General features: G+C 41.5%; 3 protein-coding genes across 5 annotated transcripts; all 3 read left to right on the top strand.

Annotated features, from left to right (window-relative positions):
• Positions 1 to 107: 107 nt before the first annotated feature.
• On the top strand, positions 108 to 3,905 carry LOC115762040 (putative phosphatidate phosphatase). Of its 3 annotated transcripts, none has more exons than XM_030704109.1 (6): positions 108 to 188; positions 2,679 to 2,830; positions 2,891 to 3,106; positions 3,170 to 3,349; positions 3,413 to 3,589; positions 3,658 to 3,905. In XM_030704109.1, exons 2-6 carry the CDS (start codon positions 2,690 to 2,692, stop codon positions 3,673 to 3,675), a joined length of 732 nt encoding a protein of 243 aa, XP_030559969.1. In that variant the 5' UTR covers positions 108 to 188; positions 2,679 to 2,689; the 3' UTR covers positions 3,676 to 3,905. The 3 variants fall into 3 exon arrangements, with proteins under 3 accessions (XP_030559969.1, XP_030559966.1, XP_030559968.1); XM_030704106.1 differs by lacking the exon at positions 108 to 188 and adding an exon at positions 712 to 1,818; XM_030704108.1 differs by lacking the exon at positions 108 to 188 and adding an exon at positions 1,374 to 1,749.
• Positions 3,906 to 8,169: 4,264 nt separating this feature from the next.
• Positions 8,170 to 20,402, top strand: LOC115762169. Its single transcript, XM_030704285.1, has 8 exons — positions 8,170 to 8,196; positions 9,752 to 9,994; positions 15,902 to 16,147; positions 16,209 to 18,063; positions 18,440 to 18,538; positions 18,599 to 18,848; positions 18,904 to 18,992; positions 19,055 to 20,402. The coding sequence occupies exons 2-8, from the start codon at positions 9,829 to 9,831 to the stop codon at positions 19,275 to 19,277; spliced, it is 2,928 nt and encodes a 975-aa protein (XP_030560145.1). The 5' UTR covers positions 8,170 to 8,196; positions 9,752 to 9,828; the 3' UTR covers positions 19,278 to 20,402.
• On the top strand, positions 13,180 to 14,136 carry LOC115762170 (proteasome subunit beta type-4-like). Its single transcript, XM_030704286.1, has one exon. It carries the CDS (start codon positions 13,304 to 13,306, stop codon positions 14,045 to 14,047), a length of 744 nt encoding a protein of 247 aa, XP_030560146.1. The 5' UTR covers positions 13,180 to 13,303; the 3' UTR covers positions 14,048 to 14,136.
• Positions 20,403 to 20,533: the final 131 nt, after the last annotated feature.

Genomic DNA, 20,533 nt, shown 5'->3' with positions numbered 1-20,533 from the left:
ATTCTCATCAAAGTGGGCGACCGAACTCGTCCGCTGAGTAAATTGTACTAAATATGGAGGCAAAGACAGACAGGCCTTGTGTTTGTCGCACACAGAGAGCCAGGCAGAAAGAGAAAGAGAGAATGAATTCTGTGCTCTTTTCGAACTTGATGAGAATAACACGGAATGTGCGCACACGCGTTGCTCAGGTACGGTATGTTCTAAGCTTAGATAAGATATGCATGTGAATTAGAATCAAAGGGGATTTTAGATAATAATGAGGTCACTGGTCCCGTAAAATAATTAATACTCGATAGACCTGAATGCCGAAACAAGACTTTTTGTCTTAAATATATAAATATAGATAATCTATCCATATATATATATATATATATATTTATTTATTTAAAAAGCTCAATTCGTTTGATCCGCAATAAATTTCTTAATCTTTAAGGCGAAAGAGCCATAATTTTTAGCTAGAATTAAACCCCTTAAATTTAAAGCCCTATTCCTCTGATCAGCACTAAATAATTTCTGATAACTTTGTAGACTCTTTGGCTTGATCGATATAAAACAATTGCTAATACGTTTCCCCTGTCGATCGAAAAAGATAGCACGCTGCCAGCTGCTAAGAGCGCTGCCGCTTTCAGCTCTCTTGCACTCTCGCTGCAGTTGATGGTGCTTCAGAGGTGCTTGGACAGTTGCCGCGGTGGTTGCTGCGCTCAGTTCTTCGGGTTCTGTTGAACGCTGCGGTCGCATTGATCTTGGTCGCTCGCTACTATTTTGTCAGCTTCTGCATTCTCGTCGTTCTTTGCGGGCGGCGCTGCGCATGCGAAAGAAGGGCGCGTAAAGAAAGTGCAAGTGCAATCACAAGGCGTAGTTTAGAGAATAACGGAATTATAAAACACAACAATCAACAATAGCATTTAAGCAAGCCCATCAAAGTGCTGCATAAAAGTAGTAACGCGATTGCAGGCAGTTCAAGTAGTGCAAATATTTAAAAAAAAATTCGAAAAGCTTCTGTTTGGTTTTTGTGCGCTGACAGCAATATTTAGCCGATATTTTAACTTGTCACTTGCGCAATTTCCATTTTACCCGCCTCTGACGAAAAATCAGATTTTTGTTTATTTTACATTATTGATTGCCGGGTTCTCATTTACGCAACTTGGCTACCAACGCCGACGCTTATCAGCCAGGCAAAGGCAGCGTTCGATAGCCACTAAGCCAGGGTAAATAGAATTCCGAGACCCGAGTCCATTAGCGTATGCCCAAAAAAGGCACATTTCTTCGTTATTTATTGCATTTTAAATATTTGGACTGCCGAACTGATAAAAATATGCCCACACGCATCGACAGCAAGGTGCAGTAGAGCCACACCCACGCTTCCGCCCACCATGAGTAGCCTGCGGACCGCAAATGTCTGCGACACGACGCCGCTGCAGCGCTTTGAGAGCCAAAGCAGCAGCGGCGAGGAGCCATCTTCGCCAACCGCGGCGAGTATTATAGCAGCCGCCGCAGCAGCAGCAGCAGCGTCCACCTCCAACTCCCCACATCGACACCAACACCAACACTCCCCCCACAACAACAACAACAATATCAACAACAATGTAAAAGTTGATTTACAGCTGCCACCGTTTGTTGGGGCTGCCGCGGGGGCAGTGGGTGGAGTGGGCGGAGGCGGCACTGGAACGATTGTCACAATGCCGCGCGCTCGCGGCACAGCTCACATCTTTGGACGCATCGTCATGGACCTGAGCCTGCTTAGCTGCGGTGAGTTTCAGCCTCGACGAAAGCAACACAAAAGAGAAACTCAACTTGAGCTTAGATCCCTTAATATATGTACGTACATATGTAACTGACAGGAATGAGCTTGAACACTTGTTTTCCATTTGTTATACGATCTGTTATCATGTTTTGTACCAATTGAACTCTTGCTCTTTATGAATCTATTTAAATGGTCCAACTTGTCTGTTTTTGTGCTTATAAAGTGAATAAAGCTCATCGAGTGTGTGCCGTATCAGAATTTTAGTAGTCGCAACTATGTATTATCTGGCCCCTGGGGGGCGCCTCTTGTCCATCGTTTTTATCGAAACCGTGTGCCGTTCATTTAATTAATAATAACATTCGGATTCGTAGAGTAAATGTTTTCCAACAGCGTTGGCATGTTTTTCAAATGAATAAGCATTTTTGCTGTTGGGGCTGTAGAGGATGCCCAATGTGAGACCAACCGAAATGATGGCCCACTGGCCATTTGCGGCCTCAATCAGCACCCAAATACATAAGTATTTGCGCATCGAGTGTTGTCTGATTTATATATGACTTAATTTACGCAAATGTTTGTGGGGTGAATTTATTGTATTGTGAAAAGTTGCCCGCTCAACGGCAGCAGCAACAACAATATCATCATCATCATTCATCAGCTTGATTTTGAATTGGAGCTGGCACTGTTTGTTTACCCAGGTCTAATTTGGGCATGATCAGCAGACCTTGTTTCGATGAGCCAGTGCGTCAGCTAGAATCTGACACCACATGGCAATGCTGATGATCATCATTAAGCTGTGGCCCACCCTTGACAAGTGCAGCCAACACACTCGGCTTACATTTCTTCATTCTTCCCAGTTCAGCTATAACAATAATGAAGTCTTCTGCAATGCAATGTGGAGGAGAGTATTATATAGATTCATTTTTACCTGTTACAGTTGGCTTGACTATGTTGGCCTTCTCGTTGTGGTGTGAACCGATCAGGCGCGGATTCTTCTGCGGTGATCTCTCATTGATGCATCCCTACAAGGAATCGACTATACGCAGCTGGATGCTGTATCTGATGTGTGCAGCGCTGCCCGTTTCTGTGGTAAATCAATGGACATTATTGATCTGCAAATCTTCTGCTTAATCCATGCCCCGCACACAGATTTTACTGGTTGAATTCTACAGGGCACAGGACAAGCCCAAGTATGCCCACGGCCAGATTGGCAGCGGCTACTATCTGTGCCACATGGAGCTACCGCAGTGGGTGCTGCAATGCTATCGCAAGATTGGCGCCTTTGTGTTCGGCCTGGGAGTGGAGCAGCTTACCACGGACATAGCCAAGTATGCCATTGGTCGACTGCGGCCGCACTTCTTTGCCGTAAGCGCATTAAGCATTTCGCCTAATCTTGAATGGATTAACCACTGTATATTTTGAATTCAGCTCTGCCAGCCAGTGCTCCGTGACGGCACCAGCTGTAATGATGCCATCAATGCAGGTCGCTTTATCGAGGACTTTCAGTGCACGGCCTCCAGCATGAGCGCCAAGAGATTGAAGGACATGCATCTCTCCTTCCCCAGTGGCCATGCCAGCTTTGCATGTTACTCCATGGTCTACCTGGTGGTGCGTAATTATAACTGGACTGAAGTCATTTGGGTGTTCAACGCAGCTCGTTTTCCTATTCAGATCTATTTGCAGCGTCGCATGCACTGGTCGCGCCTCAAAATGTTGCGCCACCTGCTGCAGTTCCTGCTGCTCATGTTCGCCTGGTACACGGCGCTGACGCGCGTCTCCGACTACAAGCACCACTGGTCGGATGTGCTGGCCGGTGGCGCCATTGGCCTCACCTATGCCCTGGTGGTGGTAAGTCAATCCTTGTCTCTCCATACTGAATATATCAATATATTGAATTGATTTGTTTTTTACTCGAGACGTCGATCATTTGGTAGACTGGAACATCTCTCATCGAAACCCACCGCCTTCGGTCTTTGCTTTCAAATTCTTCGTGCACAGATTTCGGAAGTTTTTAGCCATCGTCTCTATTTGAACAACTATTTGATCAGCTATATCAACTAATGTACATATGCTACTTATGTACAATGTACACTGTCTTGTGTCTTGTGTGTGTTTGACTTTAGTTTAACTTAATAAAAATTTGCTAGTGTATGTGTGTCCAAAAGGTGCTCTGTGTTTTTTAATAATAGTTGAATATTATTATCAAATTTAAGTTTATATGTACTATTAAATATTGTTATAATAATCTCAGCGACAGATAAGCATTTGACTTGCAATTAGCCAGTTTCAGTTAGCTCCGAATTATGGCCAGTTTACAATTAGCAATGGCTGAAGATAAGTTGGCCAATTGGTTGGCTGGTTGCATGCGATTTGCATATTAATCGAATTTACGGCCGTTTGCCATCGACACGCGGTCAACTTGCAGATGAGATCAGATGAGTTGAGCTGAGAAGGAGACGATCACTCAATCAACAATCAACCACTCAGTTTGCTGAAGCTGGAGAAGATTGGGATGGTGGACAACGTCTTATCAGCACTTAGCCAAAAGCCGTGAGATTGATGCGGCTATAAACTGTCAGGGAAATGTTGTCATCGTTTATTCTTTAAGAGCTTAGAAAAGGCAACGAGTTCTATATGGATCCCCTCCGACATACGATACACTCAACATGTACGTTTACTCCGGGCTTGTTCCAAATTTTCATCGCAAGTCTTTTGGCAATTAACACAATTTTTTATATCGCTTTTATCTGAACAATTACATTGCCTTTTCCCCAAAAATGTTCCCCCACTTCATTGAGACGACTTTCAATTGCCCGGCCAGCATCTGCTGCCGTCAATTGACGGGATTCGTGTCTGTCTACAGCTTCAAGTTGATTTCGAAAACTATTGCTATCCGCTAGAAAGCTAAATCATGCTGCTATTCCCAATCCCATTGCAGTTGCAGTTGGGGAAGATCTGTAGCTGGATCTGGGGGGGAACTTGTATTTTACGAGTATGACAAATGCTGGAGGGCGTAAAGGTTGCCTTCATTTGCAGTACTCGTTGCTCTGTACTCGGTGAGGGCTACCCGTAAAATTGGCTGCCAATTCAGGCGCAACATTAATTTTACCATGAAAATTACAGATTGCAAAGGTAACAGAATTAACACAGCCCATTTCCATCGCTCTTGTTTATGGCATAAAGTGTGTAAAATTGCATTTAGGGTAGACAGAGATTCATAATGTCCGCACCCGAATAATGCAGCGGGTATATTCCCCTTGTACGATCAGCAGGGGTAAACTTTATTCTCAAAAATATGCCCCGCTGCTTTTTATTCGATTTTGTATGTAACATTTTAATTACATGATTAATTATAAATTTAATTTAAAAGCAGGAGAATCTGCTCATTGCCTCAACAACTTGGCACGGGTATTTCCCAATTCGAGCAGACTCTGTTAAAGGCCATGCCTACCTATTCTGGCTTAGTTCTGCTGCATTTCTGGGCCACATTTCATAGAGCCATGTCCAGCGCGAAAAGCGTTAAATTTTCCACGTACAGCCCAAAGGCCAAGGGAAACGACCATTTCGAGTCATAGGCTGCGAAACGTGGGCCCAGCTTGCGTGGGTTACTTTTTTAATCAGAGTCTCTGGGCAGCTGTGGGCAGCCTTTTGTCTTGCACCTTGTGGCACGGACACGATGTGCTTGTACAACCACACAATAGGTGGGCACATGGTACATTTTTGTCCTGTGGCAGACATGCAGCTACGTGTGCTGTTATTTATATGGGCCTGGTTAGCCTGCAGACAGGGCTAGCAATTAGTGAGCATGGCAGTTAAGGTTGGCACTAAACTCTTAATAATGAGCTTTAGTCAATTTTTAGATAGGCGCATTATTTATGGCGCCCAGTGGCTAAGTGAAATCTATAAATCTTGGCAGCGCTTTAAAGATAAGCTGTCCGAGCAGCTTCCTCCAATGGGAGAGATCGGTGCTAGGAGTACATAAATCTCAACACTTTTGGGCGTGCCCAGGCGGCATTGGCTTTAGATTTAACAACTCCAGACTCCAGATAGTTAACGAATTTATGTGCCCATTAGAACAATTTCAAGCAACGCCTTGTGTTACCTTCAACAATTTAAAACCAGGCCATTTTACAAGTTCGCGCTACTTTCCATTTGAATGCATTCTAAATGCGACTTCGCAGTCGTCACGTTTGGCCAACAATTGTTGTCAAGACTGTATGTGTCACATAAATAACAAACAAGCCTTTTGGCACCCCTTCGCCTTCCTTTGCACCCCATGACACATAGCACATAATGACGCACAGCAGGATGACAGCGCCTCTTTTGACACAACGCCCCTCCAAGGCCTTAACTCACAAGCTGAGCTGTCCCAGAGCTGAGGGAATAATCCATGCACGCTTAGTTTCATTTCGAAGCGCGACCAGAGTATTTTTAGTAACAGTTTGCCGCAAATAAAGATGCTTACCTGGTTCATAACTTAGCAAGGTAAACAATTCTACTATTTTAGTGAGGCTTGGATAAATATCTGGCTGATCTTTAGGCATTCTTGGAGTCTGGTGATGCCCCTCATTTGCATTCAGCCTCGTTAGCGTATGGGACTTAAGCTGAAATTCAAATACGAGCTCGGTCAATGGATTCGTTGTGAAGATCATGGTTGTTGCGAATTTCCCGCTGGAGATGGGGGACAACAAACATTTAAACAAACTTTTTGCGGACAGTAACCCTGGTTGTGTTTACAGATTTGGTAAGTTGGAAACGTGCCAAGTGGGCAACGTCTTGTTGTAATGGCCTGGTGAAAGGTGCGGCAGATTTACTTGCCTGCCAGGCAAGGCTTCTTAGCCGCAGTCGCTAATCCTAGCTGAAGATTGCTGAAATTTCGCATCAAATGGAACAACGATTCCATCAGCCAATAGCCAGTTGTTGTACATGTACTATAAATAATTGCACATTTGGTTAAGCACATGAAAATTCCTTCACGCAATTACAACAAGGCAGCAATTTGTAGGAGAGCAGACGAACCAAATCAGTGCGTTTTAATTGAATAAACGCAGCAGTTATAAATGTTTACATTAAGTGAGTGCACCCCGATCCCACTCCCCCCCCTCCCCCCAACCATCCGATCAACTTTAATTAGCGGCAACAAGTCGAGACAAGGCAGCGAAACGAGCAACGGATGCGTTCAATTATGTCTGACATGAGCCGGAGGAGCAGTTGCGGCGCCATGTCCATGCAACACCCGTTCCCATAACCTGGAGCATATGTTGGTGTCAGAAAAATTGTCACTGGCCCGCGGGCAACACCTTTCCGCCGATATCGGGCAATTCCATTAATTTGCATATGGTCAATTAGCCAGGCCGACGTTGGCCAAGCTAACGACCAGTATTGAGAAGCTTGTAAATCATCAACAAAGCAACGCGTGTCGCGTTTGCATACATTTTATAGCTCTGGTGCGTGCTTCGCTTTTCCTCGCTGTCCTAGCGCGTGATTTATATCAGTTATATACATATTGATATGTACACAAATATTTAGTTCTTACAGATAATGAAGGTGTGCTATCAATGTTTGACATTGTTGCATTTGTTGATTAGCTTATAAGTTTCAGATCGTTTTGAATAAATTACAACATTTGAATTTTGCGCCATTTTAATTCACTCTGGTAATAAATATAAAAACCAGCATGCTAACTCAAATGGGCACTGTTAATTTACAGCCCCACGGCCCTGGTCACACTTTCTTAACATAGTTCGCACAGCTGTTTTGCCATTCACATAGAAACTATTCATAATCGATATCGTAATCGAAGGCACACCTGAAGTCGCGTTCGCGTTGTCATCATCGCTCCAAAACCTCTGCACACCAAATTTTGCCGTTTTAACACACGAAAACGTGTGTTTTTCTTTGCTTTAAATACGCATTAATATTGCAAAAGTTCTTCTGCCAGCAGAGCGCAGCTGTTGTGGGTGACAACATTTTGTGCAACAAGTGGTTTTCAACTTGTTTTTTACTTCTCAACCAAAGTGCCTTACACATACCGACGCGCGCACACGGATATTGTTTTTACCTGTCAGCTTGCACGCATACAAGCGCATACGTAAGCAACAACAAGTTGTGAACTTTATGCTTGGAATCCAATAAGATAACTACGCCGAAAAATGCTAAGCTCATACACATAATTTAATTAAAGCGCTCAGCCTCAGTGAATAAAAATAAAACAAATTAGGAGTGCTGATCAACAAAAAACTACCAAAATCCCTAACGCGAGGATCAGTATCGCGTCTCTAAATGTGATAAAAAAAGGGAAAGAAAGAAGGCTAATTATCATTCAGTGTGTGTGTGTGTGTGCGTGTGTGTGTGAACAAAGCTCCTTTACAACAAAAGCAGCCATCCACAAATTGAAACAAGTGTATTTTAAATATAGATTACAAAGTCCATTTGAGCAAATAAAAATAACGCAGGTAATTACACATAACTGACATTTTTCACTTTTGCTTTTACATACGTACGCATACGTACATACATAAATAAGCAAAAATACCTATGTGTACAAACAAACATACATATTGTACGCTCATTTCTTTCATTGACATTGTTTTTGCTATTTTCTTTGCATGCTATGTAAGAGTTTTTGCGCGTTTTGTCTGCAGCGTACTGAAATATTTTGTATGCTATTTTCTTTTTATCGTTTCTCACTGCCCTGTGCTCTTTTTTTTATTGTTTTACCTTTCTACACATTTAACAGTCATCATCAATTTGCACTTGCTTCTAAATGTTGCTATCTCTTTTTACACTCAAAGAAATAGCAACAATACTAACAGCGGGTCTTATAAGAATTATATTGGTGTGTTTCTTGTTTGGCTACCAATACATGCTTAATGCCGCTGCTTAGCACTCACAGACACACACACACACATGCCGCTGCTTTGGAATGTTCGCTTCGATGGTTTTTGTGTTGTCGTTCCTGTTCTCAATACATTTTGTATTAGCTGTATGTGTGTGGACGTTGTCAACGGGTTTGGGCTATCATCATACACACACACACACATACACAGTCATCAAGCTAATTTCAATAAACAAACTGCAGACTGTGTATCTTTGTTATATTTTTCCGTTGCTTGTCCACCTTTTTTGTGTCAATCACCTGTTTTTCACACGCCAACCCGCCAACCAATAACAACTCAAAATAAAGGGCAACAATTCGCCGTCTTTTCTTTATCCGTGTCCTGCTAAAATAACAGCTGAAACTCTTTGCTTTGTTTATACTTTTGCGGCGCATAATGTTAAGTTGAAAGGGCAAAATTGTAACAGATAAAACTGCTTAATGTTGACACAGATGTTTATATTTGTAACACAGATAAAACTGCTTAATGTTGACACAGATGTTTATATTTGTAACACAGACAAATCAATTTAATAATTTTAAATTTGTAATATATATCATTATAAAAAAATATATTGTTTAAAGCAAACATAATGTTAGCTATAATGTATCTTAAATGAATGTAGAATAGCAGTCAGGAATTACTGTTAGTTAACATTAAAGCTGGCAGCAACAGCGCTGCTAGCATCAGTTGTTTTTCGGCATTCGAGCGCGACGCAAGGATACGCAGGGATAATTCCGCAAAGCCACGAACACAAGCAACCAAAATTTACGTGGCGGCTTTTCAATTATTTAAGCCGGAAAGCCGACGTGCAAGTTGAGTTTATGACTTTGCGCGCTCAGTGCGAGTCAAGCCAGCAAATGTGATAGAGATAGAAATGTAAGAAAAACCCATAGAAAAGAAGGGGGAAGATAAAGACAAAAAACGAGAATGCAATAACATAAAGCGGCTGCGGCCTAAGTGGAAAAGTGGCTGTGCATTAAAAACACAGAAGGACAGACAAACCGTTGATTTGTCCCTGCTTTTCTTTTCGCTCATTGCATAAGGTTATTTGTTGACGGTGGATTTAAATGAATGAAAAAGCTCTCTTCTAAAACTAACTAAAACTTTTCAACTCTCTCGCTTATTCCAGATAACGGCAACAAAAATAGCCGCAACGTGACGTATTCTCGCATCAATAATTAAAAAGATTAAACAAGTGCATACGATATGGAGTCCATGGAATATGAAATGGCACGCAACATGACATTGCTCTTCTTCCTCGAGCGACTGCTGGACAAGGGCGAGCCACGCACCGTGCACGATCTCTCCTGCCAGTTTGGCAATAAGGAGTTCACCAAGGAGATGCGACAAATCGCCGGCGGTAGTCAGTCTGGTGAGTGCTCAAATCGCATTAAATCAAAAGTGAAAACTATTTTACTTTACGTTTTAATATCGCTGTGGGCAACCTGAAACCAGGTACAGTGAAAACCAATACTAAACATATTTGTACACCTGTGCGGGTTCAATGTTTTCCGCTGCCTGTTGTCGTTTTTCTTGTCGTTTAAGTGCTTGACTTGTCCAAGTGCACATGTCATTGCCAGTCGCCATTGTGGCCCAGCAACTGAGGCTGCGGTTTAAACCGCAAAAGAAAATTGAAAGCGTCGAGCTGGCATGACTAAAAGATATCCTGCATTGGCTGTAAACAGCAACCAATAAGGTCGAGGGGTGCTTTACTGTTTCAACCACTTTATTAGTTAGACAACTATGTTTTCAGGGTTATTGTTTTTTACCTCGATCGATAATAAACGTAGTTTTGTTGTGTTTTGTCTGTGGCGACTGTCTGTGGAAAAACTGGATTCATCCAAATAAAATAAAAAACACTCAACTTGGACGTCCGCTCTTTGACTTACAACAACAACAAATTAACACACATAAACACAAGTTGCGTGCGTTTTAAAAATAGAAATACACAACTCTTCAAAAACTTTAAAAATAAACACCTTCTGGAGGTCGGTGCAATGCACTTTCTAACCAAAAAAAAAAGGCGATGGATTGGCCCCAAAATTCATTAGCGTGTAATAAGAATAGAAATCAAGTGATTTTTACAGAAAGTTGCGACAGTTGTGATTAATAAGTAGCAGAAATTCAATTGGTATGAAATGGAGAGAATTATTTGCCAACTTTACATGTTAAAGCCCACCATATCGGGCTCTTTGACGACAATCTTTTTTTTTATCGTGTTTTCATAGTTGAGTTGCTGTTTACTTTAGCATGCCTTGCTAATTGTTATCATTTACGGCACATTTTTATTACAGACATTGTTCACAGCTTGTGGTTGCGTTAATTGCACTCGTAAAATAAGTGCAACAAATGCATTCAACAAATACTTATCGCATTTAAAATACATATGTCTTTTAAACTACAGTTCGTGACGTGCGTTTTTAAATACAGCTTTAAAGCGTTTGCAGATGCGAAGAACACAGCGCTCTAGGCCAAGTTAGTTGGCTGTAAGGAGAGTGGGCTTGATTCGTGTCAACTTTAAAGTAAGAGTCGAAGCCTAAGTCCTAGGCGAATAGGCGGGCACCTCAGGTCTTTAATGGGCGCTTAGCCAACTTTTGGCCAAAAGCAATAGCGAAGCCTCTTATAAGCCTTTAAGGGCGTACTGTAGCCCGTTTTCTATACCTTTAATATTTTCATATGACCCACCTAAAAGCTGATACCAAAACCGAGCCGGAATCCAAATGATGATGATGTGGGTAAATTTGCTTTTCTTGTTTGGTTTGCAATAGAAAAGTGTCGATTACGTGACAGAAATGTTCAATTGAATTTCAAATATTATAGCAAACTATGCTGAGAGAGATATCGAGAGAGGGAGAGGGTGAGAGCCGCCCATTTGTTGCTTCAATAATGCATGGGCTTGGGTTTGGGAAGCTCTCTCGCTATTCCCCAGCGGCTGACGAGGGTTTCCAGGCAAAGAAGAAAACATTTACGAAATTAATGTCACAAGCAATTTTGTTCTAACTCAACAGCTTTTAGAGAGCTTGTAGAACCAACACTCACTTCTGTCATAAGTTCTCAGCTTAAAGGCTATTAACTAAAATGTGATAATGGCTTGGACAAACAGTTTCCAAATGGCTGCGTTCCCATTTCACTGCTAATTTGACAACCGATCGCTTAAAAACTTAAAACTAAAAACAAGTTTTGCATGCATTTTGTGCGAATCATTTGACCAAACTCAACCATGCCAGTTAATGGCCAGCTGACAACATCGATGTGGATGTCGATGTGGATATGGATGTTGATGTTGAATAGTTGCCATATTGGCGGGGCTCAGGTTGGCCTCCACGTGAAGCACGCAATGTTTTTGTTTTTGCGTAATCGATTGCCAAAGCGAAGGTGGAACGCATTTGTCAATGGGAACTCAAATTTTGAACTAGCGGGTGGCTTGCAATATATACAGCTAGTACAGTGAAGTCTCCTCTAACGGACAACAGCCAAGTTCTGTTGATTTTTAAGCTCATTCAGTGATCGATGTGCCGTATCGCAGCATGCTTAACGCGTCCGTGTTCGATTTACCTCTCAGACACATTTCAGTTTGACTTGCGCTCCTTTGGCGCTGTGTCAGACTCAGGGCATAAATTTAACGATTTTATGCCGACAGCAGTCGGTTGGCCCATTTGAAATCCTTTGGCACCCTGGGCTCATGCTCCATCTCCATCCCCGTTGCGTGTCGGCATTGTGCGTTCAAGTTGAGTTGTTTTGTATTTGTGTGAAGCTTGCCTGGCAGATGGCAAGGTTTTTGTTATTGTTGACTTGTGCCAAGGGAAATGGTAATCAAAATGGAGTTGGAAATGGCACTCGCTAAAGCTCGACATTGATTTTTGTTGTGTGGAAGTCGTCGCATTAATAGCAACAACGTTTTAACAGTAAACCAATTTGCTATTTATTAATGTCGCCTTTTGCGCCTAATGAGCAAAACCGTCAGTTAATAAGCCCATTATGAAGTCATGTTTATTCCATATAATATGCCAGGCCAACCTCCAAGTCAAATATATCCACACTTTAAGCAAATTTCACTTTCCGACTGCACACATAAAATCTTGAATTTATTGCCACATAACCCTTTTACCTGGTTGGCCAAGCCACTTACAGAATGTATAATATTTCTGCCCTACGGCCCTGTGGAGTGGCTGGCTGGGTGGCAGGGTTCTGTATGGGGTTACATTTCAATAAGCAAACATAAATTTACAAATATATTATATAAATATATATATATATTTATAGAAAACGTTCTCGTTGCACAAAACTGTGTCCAATATGTGAGGCGGCGAGTGACCGTAAAATGTGCCAACAACACAGACACCTGCTCCTCAGGGGGCGGGCTGATTCACCCACCTGCCCGCGAAATATTCTTGCTCGCCAGCCAAGAAATGTTGCTAAACAAACAGACAAATATTGTCTCTGTCTCACAGTGTTTTGGTGGGATCTAAAAAAATACTTGAGGTTAAGTGTAAAGTATTTGAGATTTGAAACATAGCTAGTTTATTTTATTTTTAACAATATAGTTTTAGTATGCTGTGGAAAAAGTCTTTATTTCATTTATATCGATTTCAAGAATTTGTTTCTTATTTTTATTCTGTTAAATAGATAGCTGATATGGCTGTTTTATCCATTTGTCCTGCACCTTTCTAAATTTATTCGAATGGCGAACGATATGTTAACCAGCTTCGGTCGACCCAGAAGGTTTCACAATCTAATGAGTGCAGATCCACCTGGGACCAGGTTTCCCTCAGCTGGCATCACGCCTGGCTCCTCGGTGCTGGGCATTCGATTTGATGGCGGCATTTTGGTGTCCGCCGATACGCTGGTCACCTATGGCAACCTAGCTCGGTACCAGAACGTCGATCGAGTGATCAAGATCAGCGACAGTGTCTTGCTTGGAGGCGGCGGCGATTTCGCCGATATACAGTCAATTGTTCGAACCATAGACCAGAAGATTATCAATGATCATTGCCGGGACGACGGGGCGAGCATAAAACCGATTGCTTTGGTAAACTGGATGACGCGGCTACTCTATGGACGCCGATCACTTAAGCAACCCCTCAAAGCCGAGATAATCGTTGCCGGCATCGAAGACGGATGCCGGCCTTATTTGAGTGCTGTGGATGCGCGTGGATCCCCCTTCGAGAACTACGTTGCGGCAAGCGGCTTCGCACGCCTGATTGCCGTGCCTCTTGTGCGCGAACGCAAGCCCATAGACAGGGATTTCAGCTTAAAGGAGGCATCCACTTTGATCCGCGATTGCATGAGAATCCTTTATTATCGCGATACGCGCAGCATTGCTCAGTATACGGTGGGTATTTGTACGCCCGACAATTGTAGCATAAAGGGTCCCTTCAAAGCTGAAGAAAACTGGGCGATTGCCGATTACGTTTCGGGCTACTAGATATATTATAACATTTTGTACTGTCCAGTCCTCAGATCGGTAAACTATACAGAATATATTTTAGATTTTAACACAGCAATGCCAACTCAAAATATTGATTCCATTCCATTAAGAGTACGAGTAGCCCTCGCAGCTGCTTTTATGATAGGATGGACGTGTATGTGAACTCGGGAAGTGCCCTCGCGTATTGCTGAGTATATATTGGGGTAGATAAATATTTATGACTCGCATTTTTGTGGCTTACAATTTTTACAGAGTTCACTCTGCTTCACCTGTAAATTTCAATTTCAATTTGTTTAATACACAAGGACACATAAAAATTGAATTATGCACCAGTTGCTTGGCCCATTTAGTGGACACATAATGTACGACGATATTTCACTTTTTCATCATTTTTCTGCTTTGTGGCTCATTGAGCACATGTTAGATGGATTCGTAGACCCAGATTGGTAATCTTCCTGGTCTCAAAAATCTCTGCACATGTCTTTGCAATTTCTAAGTTTGATTATTCGCCAGTTCACTTACATTTTAAAGCCCGGTGAGAAATGCAATTAGATTAATTTATGCTGCGATTTTGAGTAAAACTTGTTACAAATTCAGTTTGACAACAAGTAACAATGACAACTCGGAGCCGAAGCAGAGGCTGTTGTTGCTCCCTCCTCGACACGCAACAATAAAAACAAGCAAATTCCCTGGTCCCCGCCCCTTGCTTTATCAAATGCTGCGCGTTTGTCATGTCACGTCATATTACACACACAATAGGCTGTGGCACGAGACGAGCGAGGGGCATCCAGAGGGGTTACCAATGGTGACGAGCGGGTGTCTGCCGCTTCCCTGGGCTGCTGACGGCAGTCTGTCAGCAACTATGACCTGATTTATCAAATAAATAGCTCGCACAGTTTGGCTTGAGTGCATTCACTTTTCATTCGGCTGGAGATGTGCACTGTAAACAAATTGCGGTTGCATTGTAAAACAGATTGTTTTAAATTCATTTATACGATTTTTGAGCTGAATAATCTTTTTTTAATGAATATTACAAATTAAATTGAATATTTTTAGAAATATTTCAAACATTATTACTCAAGACGTTTTTAGATAAGTTTGATCAATTAACTAATTTGGAATTTCACAATATTACAAATAGTATGTACAACTTCTTTTAGCTCGAGCTCACTTTTTAAATCGAAATATTTTACTTATGTGTTAATGGGTGTAGGATATCAACTTTTAAGTTCCATCTATTTAACCATAACTATTTATACTTCTCTTCTATTTGTGCCGTGCACAGAAAACCAACAAACTATATGTCAGATCAAGTCCTAGCCTTTTTATACACACAATTGTAACTGATATAAGGGTTAGCCCATCCTCGCCCAGCCCCGGCCCGAACCAACTTCGGCCAAGTTTGCAACCAAAGCGGCAACATACATCTGAAGAAGATATGCACATACACACATGAGTATACATTAATATATATGTAATTTAGTAATTATAATGAAGTTAATTATGGGAAACCGGGCATATGTGGCAGCATGATAGCAAAGTTATACAATGCGCACTTTAAAGCTTAACTCCTGGCAAAAAACTAATCAACTGCTATGGAGAGTACATATATGTATGTATGTATATGTTTTGGATGTACATATATACGATGTACATTAAGTACTTTGCCAATTAAAGCGCTAAACTGTCTTACGACGCGTACACATTGAAAGGGGTGCTGTCGAATTAATTAAGTTAACACTTTTACTGCATTACTGCATAGACGGATATATTAATAGAGAGGGAAAGAGAGAGAAACCCACTAATGGTTTTTACTAATTATAATTGACATTTTTGGCCTCTCGCTGACAGGTCTGAAGAAATTTCTCGCCCAATACCCATCGATATTTCTTGTGGACGGTGATTATGTGCAGGTGAATGCCTATCAGCACAGCAGTTCGGACGATGGCAACAGCGGCGGCAAGCGCGACTACATCCAAGAGGCTAAAGACTACTTCAAGAACAAGATGCTCCAATATGGCGCCGCTGCCGAGGTCCCAGTTCGCAGTTTGCTCGGCCATCGGTCGCAGGCATCGCCACAAGTGCGTCACATATCGGGTGAGTGGCCAACTTAATCTTTCGGTCTATCTGATCTTTAATATTGGCTTTCACTTTATAGGGCAGCATATCAAGGAGTTTACGGACTTTCTGATGAAGCACACGGACACATTTAAGGTGACAGACGACTATGTGGTACTGGTGGGCAGTGAGAATATGACGGATCTGCCGGCCAGGGACCGCTTGCATTTGCCCCAATCGAACATTGATACGCGCGGCACACAGCAAATGCTCGACTTTTTTGCACAGTGCATCGAAATGAAAGGGCCGCTACTGGTGGATCAGCTATTCCACCTGTTGACACTTAACTTTCCCCAGGATCAATGGCTGCGCATGTTCAAGACGCCCGGCGATTTGAGCTCCTTTCTGAAACTATTCGGCGACTGCTTTCACATACAGGCCAATCTAGTCACGCTGCTGCAGAAGCCAAAGCTAAATGACTCGCACATTCAGCAGGCACAGGCGCGTTCTCGCGAGCAGTTTAATGCGCTTAACAATAATCAGAATCCACGAAAGCCAGAGGCAGCTATGAGTCCCGTGCAGCAGCGCTTACATTCGCCAGCCATGCGCAGCAATGGTTACAGTAACAACAATTTAAATAACAACAATAATAATAACAACAATATAGTATCTCCTAATTTCAAGCTAAATGCGCCAGTATCGAATATGACAGGCGGCAATGGCTTCGGACAAAGCCAAAATAAGTCAGAGCCCAATTCAGGCTTTGACAGCTATGTGCCAATGTCTGAGCTGAAACTAGAGAATCTGTGCGAGAACAATTATCCCAGCTCAAATGTGTGCTACGGTCCCATAGGAGCAGTACCACAACAGCAGCAGCAGCAACAACAGCCGGCGGCGCCAACGGAGCGTTTGAACAGCGTTAATCAAACACTAAAGCAGCGCATAAATACACTGGTCATCCGCACCCTAGCGGAAAATCTGGAGAAGGACAAGCAAACACTAGCTAATCAGAACGCACACTCGAGTCCGGTACACGGCGGCAACACCAAAGCGGCAGGCAGCGCAGGAACAACGGTTGCGGGCACAGCTGTGGCAACATCGGCACAAAACAATGCCAATCCCTCGCCTAGTCAAAGCTATTTCGTTGGCGATACCTGGAAGATAAAAGTACTGCAAAATACCACTGTTATTGCCAATGTGAAGCATTCAACGTTTGTCACCGAGGCTTTGCTAGACCTAGCCAAAGATGAGAGCAACATTGCCATATCGCTCGATTGTGAGGGCATAAATCTTGGCATAAAGGGTGAGATAACTCTGATTGAGATCGGTACAGCTCGTGGCGAGGCATTCCTTTTCGACGTGCAATCCTGCCCCGCCATGGTGAGCGACGGTGGCTTAAAGACGCTACTAGAGCACGATCAAGTGATAAAAGTCATTCACGATTGCCGGAATGATGCAGTTAATCTGTATCTGCAATTTGGCATATTGTTGCGCAATGTATTTGACACGCAAGCGGCGCATGCCATATTACAGTATCAAGAGAACGGCAAGCAGGTGTATAAGGCCAAATACATATCGCTAAACTCGCTGTGCGAGCAATACAATGCGCCCTGTAATCCCATTAAGGATCAGCTGAAGCAAATCTATCGGCGGGATCAGAAGTTCTGGGCCAAAAGACCGCTGACACGTGAAATGATGCTATATGCGGCGGGGGATGTCCTTGTACTGATACACGATCAGCTCTTTGGCAATCTGGCGCAACAGATTAAACCCGAAAACCGGCAGCTATTCTCCGAGCTGTGCACCGAGCAAATTCTCATGCAGATCAAGCCCAATGAAGTCAAGATACGAAAGAAGCAGCGCAAGGTTAGCACCGAGGTGTCGGATCTGAAGCAAAAACTGGCGCAGACCAGCAAAAGTATTGTGCTTTCCAATCGCGAAATACGGCTGCTGCGGTGAGTCCAATACTGGAGTTTATATAATGTAGATGTATCTTTTGATTTTATAAAACTATTAGTACGGATGAATTTTAAAATCTCGAATACTATGTACTCTCAATTATATTTTTCATACTTTAAATCTTGATAAAAGTAAAAAGTATACATTTCGATCTCATGTCCCAGATTTTAAAATTTAGAATTTAATTTTTTATAAGGCAGCCGGCTCTCCGATGCGTCCAACTAGCTTTGTCGCTCGATAATCGAAATCTTCGCGAAATATTTTAATTAAAAGATCTGGCGTTAAATGAATTTAGCTCAGGTTAACTTAACCATGGGAAAGCAGCCTAATGCCGCTACTATATAATTAAAAAGAAGTTTCATTCACTTACAGCTATATGGACTTGACGGAGGACGAGAAGGAGCGCCTCAAGGGCTATTACAAAGTGGCCAAGAAGTTGGAGAAGATGGAATCTGCTGGCAATCCAAATAAGTACGTAGCACTTACGGTGTATAGTTGATAACTATTTTAAAATACCACATTTTCTTGCAGAGATCAAAGTGACTCTGAGGACGAGGCGGAACCAAATGAAAACGACTTTTTCCCAAGCTTGGATTCGGTGCCTTCGGATAATTCGCTGTCGGGTACATTCTCGCCACGTTTCAGCTCTGAGCCGCCCAGTTTGACTGAATCAATGCAAATGCTAGAGGAAATACTCCAAAATAAATCGATGGATCGAATAGCGCGCATTGATAAGCTCGAGGCCATATTGACGACTGCAACTACATTGCCATGCGATCAAGTGAGTGTAGCCTTAAGTTAGAATTATAAGTTCCCATGCTAAATAACTCTTGCAGATTATTACTTCCAATGCAATGCAGGAACAATTGGGCTCCAGCATTGCGACCACTGAGAATCTGCAAATCATTCGCGAGAAATCAAGAAAGTAAGTGCAAAAACGTGTATTGCAAACGAAATAAAAACTATCATATGATATTGCAATTTAAGCATGAAGAACTGTAATTGCCATGGAGAGCGCAGCATAACGCCCATTTTGAGATCAGGGAATGACAAGCGAGTAGTCAAACTGGTGGATGCAGAGTCGCAAACTCTGAGCACCGGTGACGTAGTTATCACCAAAATCTTTTTTCAAGAAGAACACGAGCGTGCCAAGGAGACGGCGTTGGCCAATAGCAATGCCAATTCACCGAAAAGGGTGGCTTCAACTTAAACAGTTCTTGAAAACCGATTCCTAACTAGAAAACAAATGTGCAGACAGACATATGTATTATTTTTTATTATCATGATGAGACTTCACTTGAAATGGAAGTAAAAGACGGAGTGCCCAACTCTATTAAATATGCAATAATTTTTCTATCTATTGAAAAGCAATATAATTTGTGCCTAAATGTTGAACATTGTATTAACAATACTTGCTATATAGTATATTATTTACTCCTATTTCAACTGTGTTAACATAAACATATATTGATATATTGATTTTGCTCACTCATTAATGAAATCAACCATTTTACTAAGCCAAAATTGTTACACCGAATCGCACTTCTCATCGACAGATGGTTTAGAATTTGTGTTGCATTCTGATTTTTTAGCAATTTGAGTTAAAGCTTTACTTATACACTTACAATTATATTAAATGAAAACCTAGCGAACCAATCAATCAAATGCGTGTATTAAATTTGACATTTAAACAAGATTTGCTTTTTATTTAACATAAAAATTAAGCAAATCTTATTATAAGAAACGTTGGACCAATCTGTGTAAAATCGAACGCCTTTACATTAATAGATTCAGTTTGTAGAGGTTTCCAATATCCTTGTCGCCATATCAAAACTAAACTTTGTATTTTTATCATAATACCTCCAAAAAAAAATAAAATAATAAACACGTTTATCCAATTTAATTTTAAATATACCCAAATATATAATCAAAATTTCTAACCTATTAACAAAGTGCATAGTCAATATAAGTAATTGATATTAAATTGTAAAGAGAACTTATTGAAATTGTACGATTATAAAATATGCATAATTAAATAAAAAAAAATTGTATATACATATTAATGAAAATCTGCTCGAAAGAAACTGTGAAAAGCTTCAGATAACTCTTACTCCTACTAATCTCAGAAACAGGTTTCCTTCAAAGACAAGGACTACTTGGACAATCTTCGTGGGAGCTATGACCGATTTGGAGCCTCTGTTGGAATATGGATCGTCTTTCAATAAAGGATGATTTTTAGCTTCACTAGAATTATTAAAAATCTTCAGAATTTTTTGGTTTTTGTTTTTTATTTAACACCAAACATCAAGAGGCTTAAAACATTGATAAGTTTGTGCATAAGTAAACATTGTAAACATTTATAAAGATATTTGTTACGTATTAGTATTAGTATCTTTAAGTGGTAGTGAATTTGTCAAGAACTTTTTATCATTTTATCTAAATCAGTCATGTAAATTTGTTTTTCGC

The sequence above is a fragment of the Drosophila novamexicana genome, unplaced genomic scaffold (assembly GCF_003285875.2).
Source record: "Drosophila novamexicana strain 15010-1031.04,08,12 unplaced genomic scaffold, DnovRS2.1 tig00000564-arrow-pilon, whole genome shotgun sequence".
NCBI classification, from domain to species: Eukaryota; Metazoa; Arthropoda; class Insecta; order Diptera; family Drosophilidae; genus Drosophila; species Drosophila novamexicana.
The sequence above is the reverse complement of the archived record's forward strand: the minus strand, read 5'-3'. Positions and strand labels throughout refer to the sequence as shown.

What these genes read in the sequence shown, in the direction of transcription:
- LOC115762170 (XM_030704286.1), top strand. Translation starts at nt 13,304, where the DNA reads ATGGCGAACGATATGTTAACCAGCTTCGGTCGACCCAGAAGGTTTCAC.
- LOC115762169 (XM_030704285.1), top strand. Translation starts at nt 9,829, where the DNA reads ATGGAGTCCATGGAATATGAAATGGCACGCAACATGACATTGCTCTTC. An exon ending in ACAAGTGCGTCACATATCGG is followed by an intron (nt 16,148 to 16,208) that starts GTGAGTGGCCAA and finishes TTCACTTTATAG; the next exon opens with GGCAGCATATCAAGGAGTTT. An exon ending in CTACATTGCCATGCGATCAA is followed by an intron (nt 18,849 to 18,903) that starts GTGAGTGTAGCC and finishes TAACTCTTGCAG; the next exon opens with ATTATTACTTCCAATGCAAT.
- LOC115762040 (XM_030704106.1), top strand. Translation starts at nt 1,374, where the DNA reads ATGAGTAGCCTGCGGACCGCAAATGTCTGCGACACGACGCCGCTGCAG. An exon ending in GCTTAGATCCCTTAATATAT is followed by an intron (nt 1,819 to 2,678) that starts GTACGTACATAT and finishes TACCTGTTACAG; the next exon opens with TTGGCTTGACTATGTTGGCC. An exon ending in TGCGGCCGCACTTCTTTGCC is followed by an intron (nt 3,107 to 3,169) that starts GTAAGCGCATTA and finishes TTTTGAATTCAG; the next exon opens with CTCTGCCAGCCAGTGCTCCG.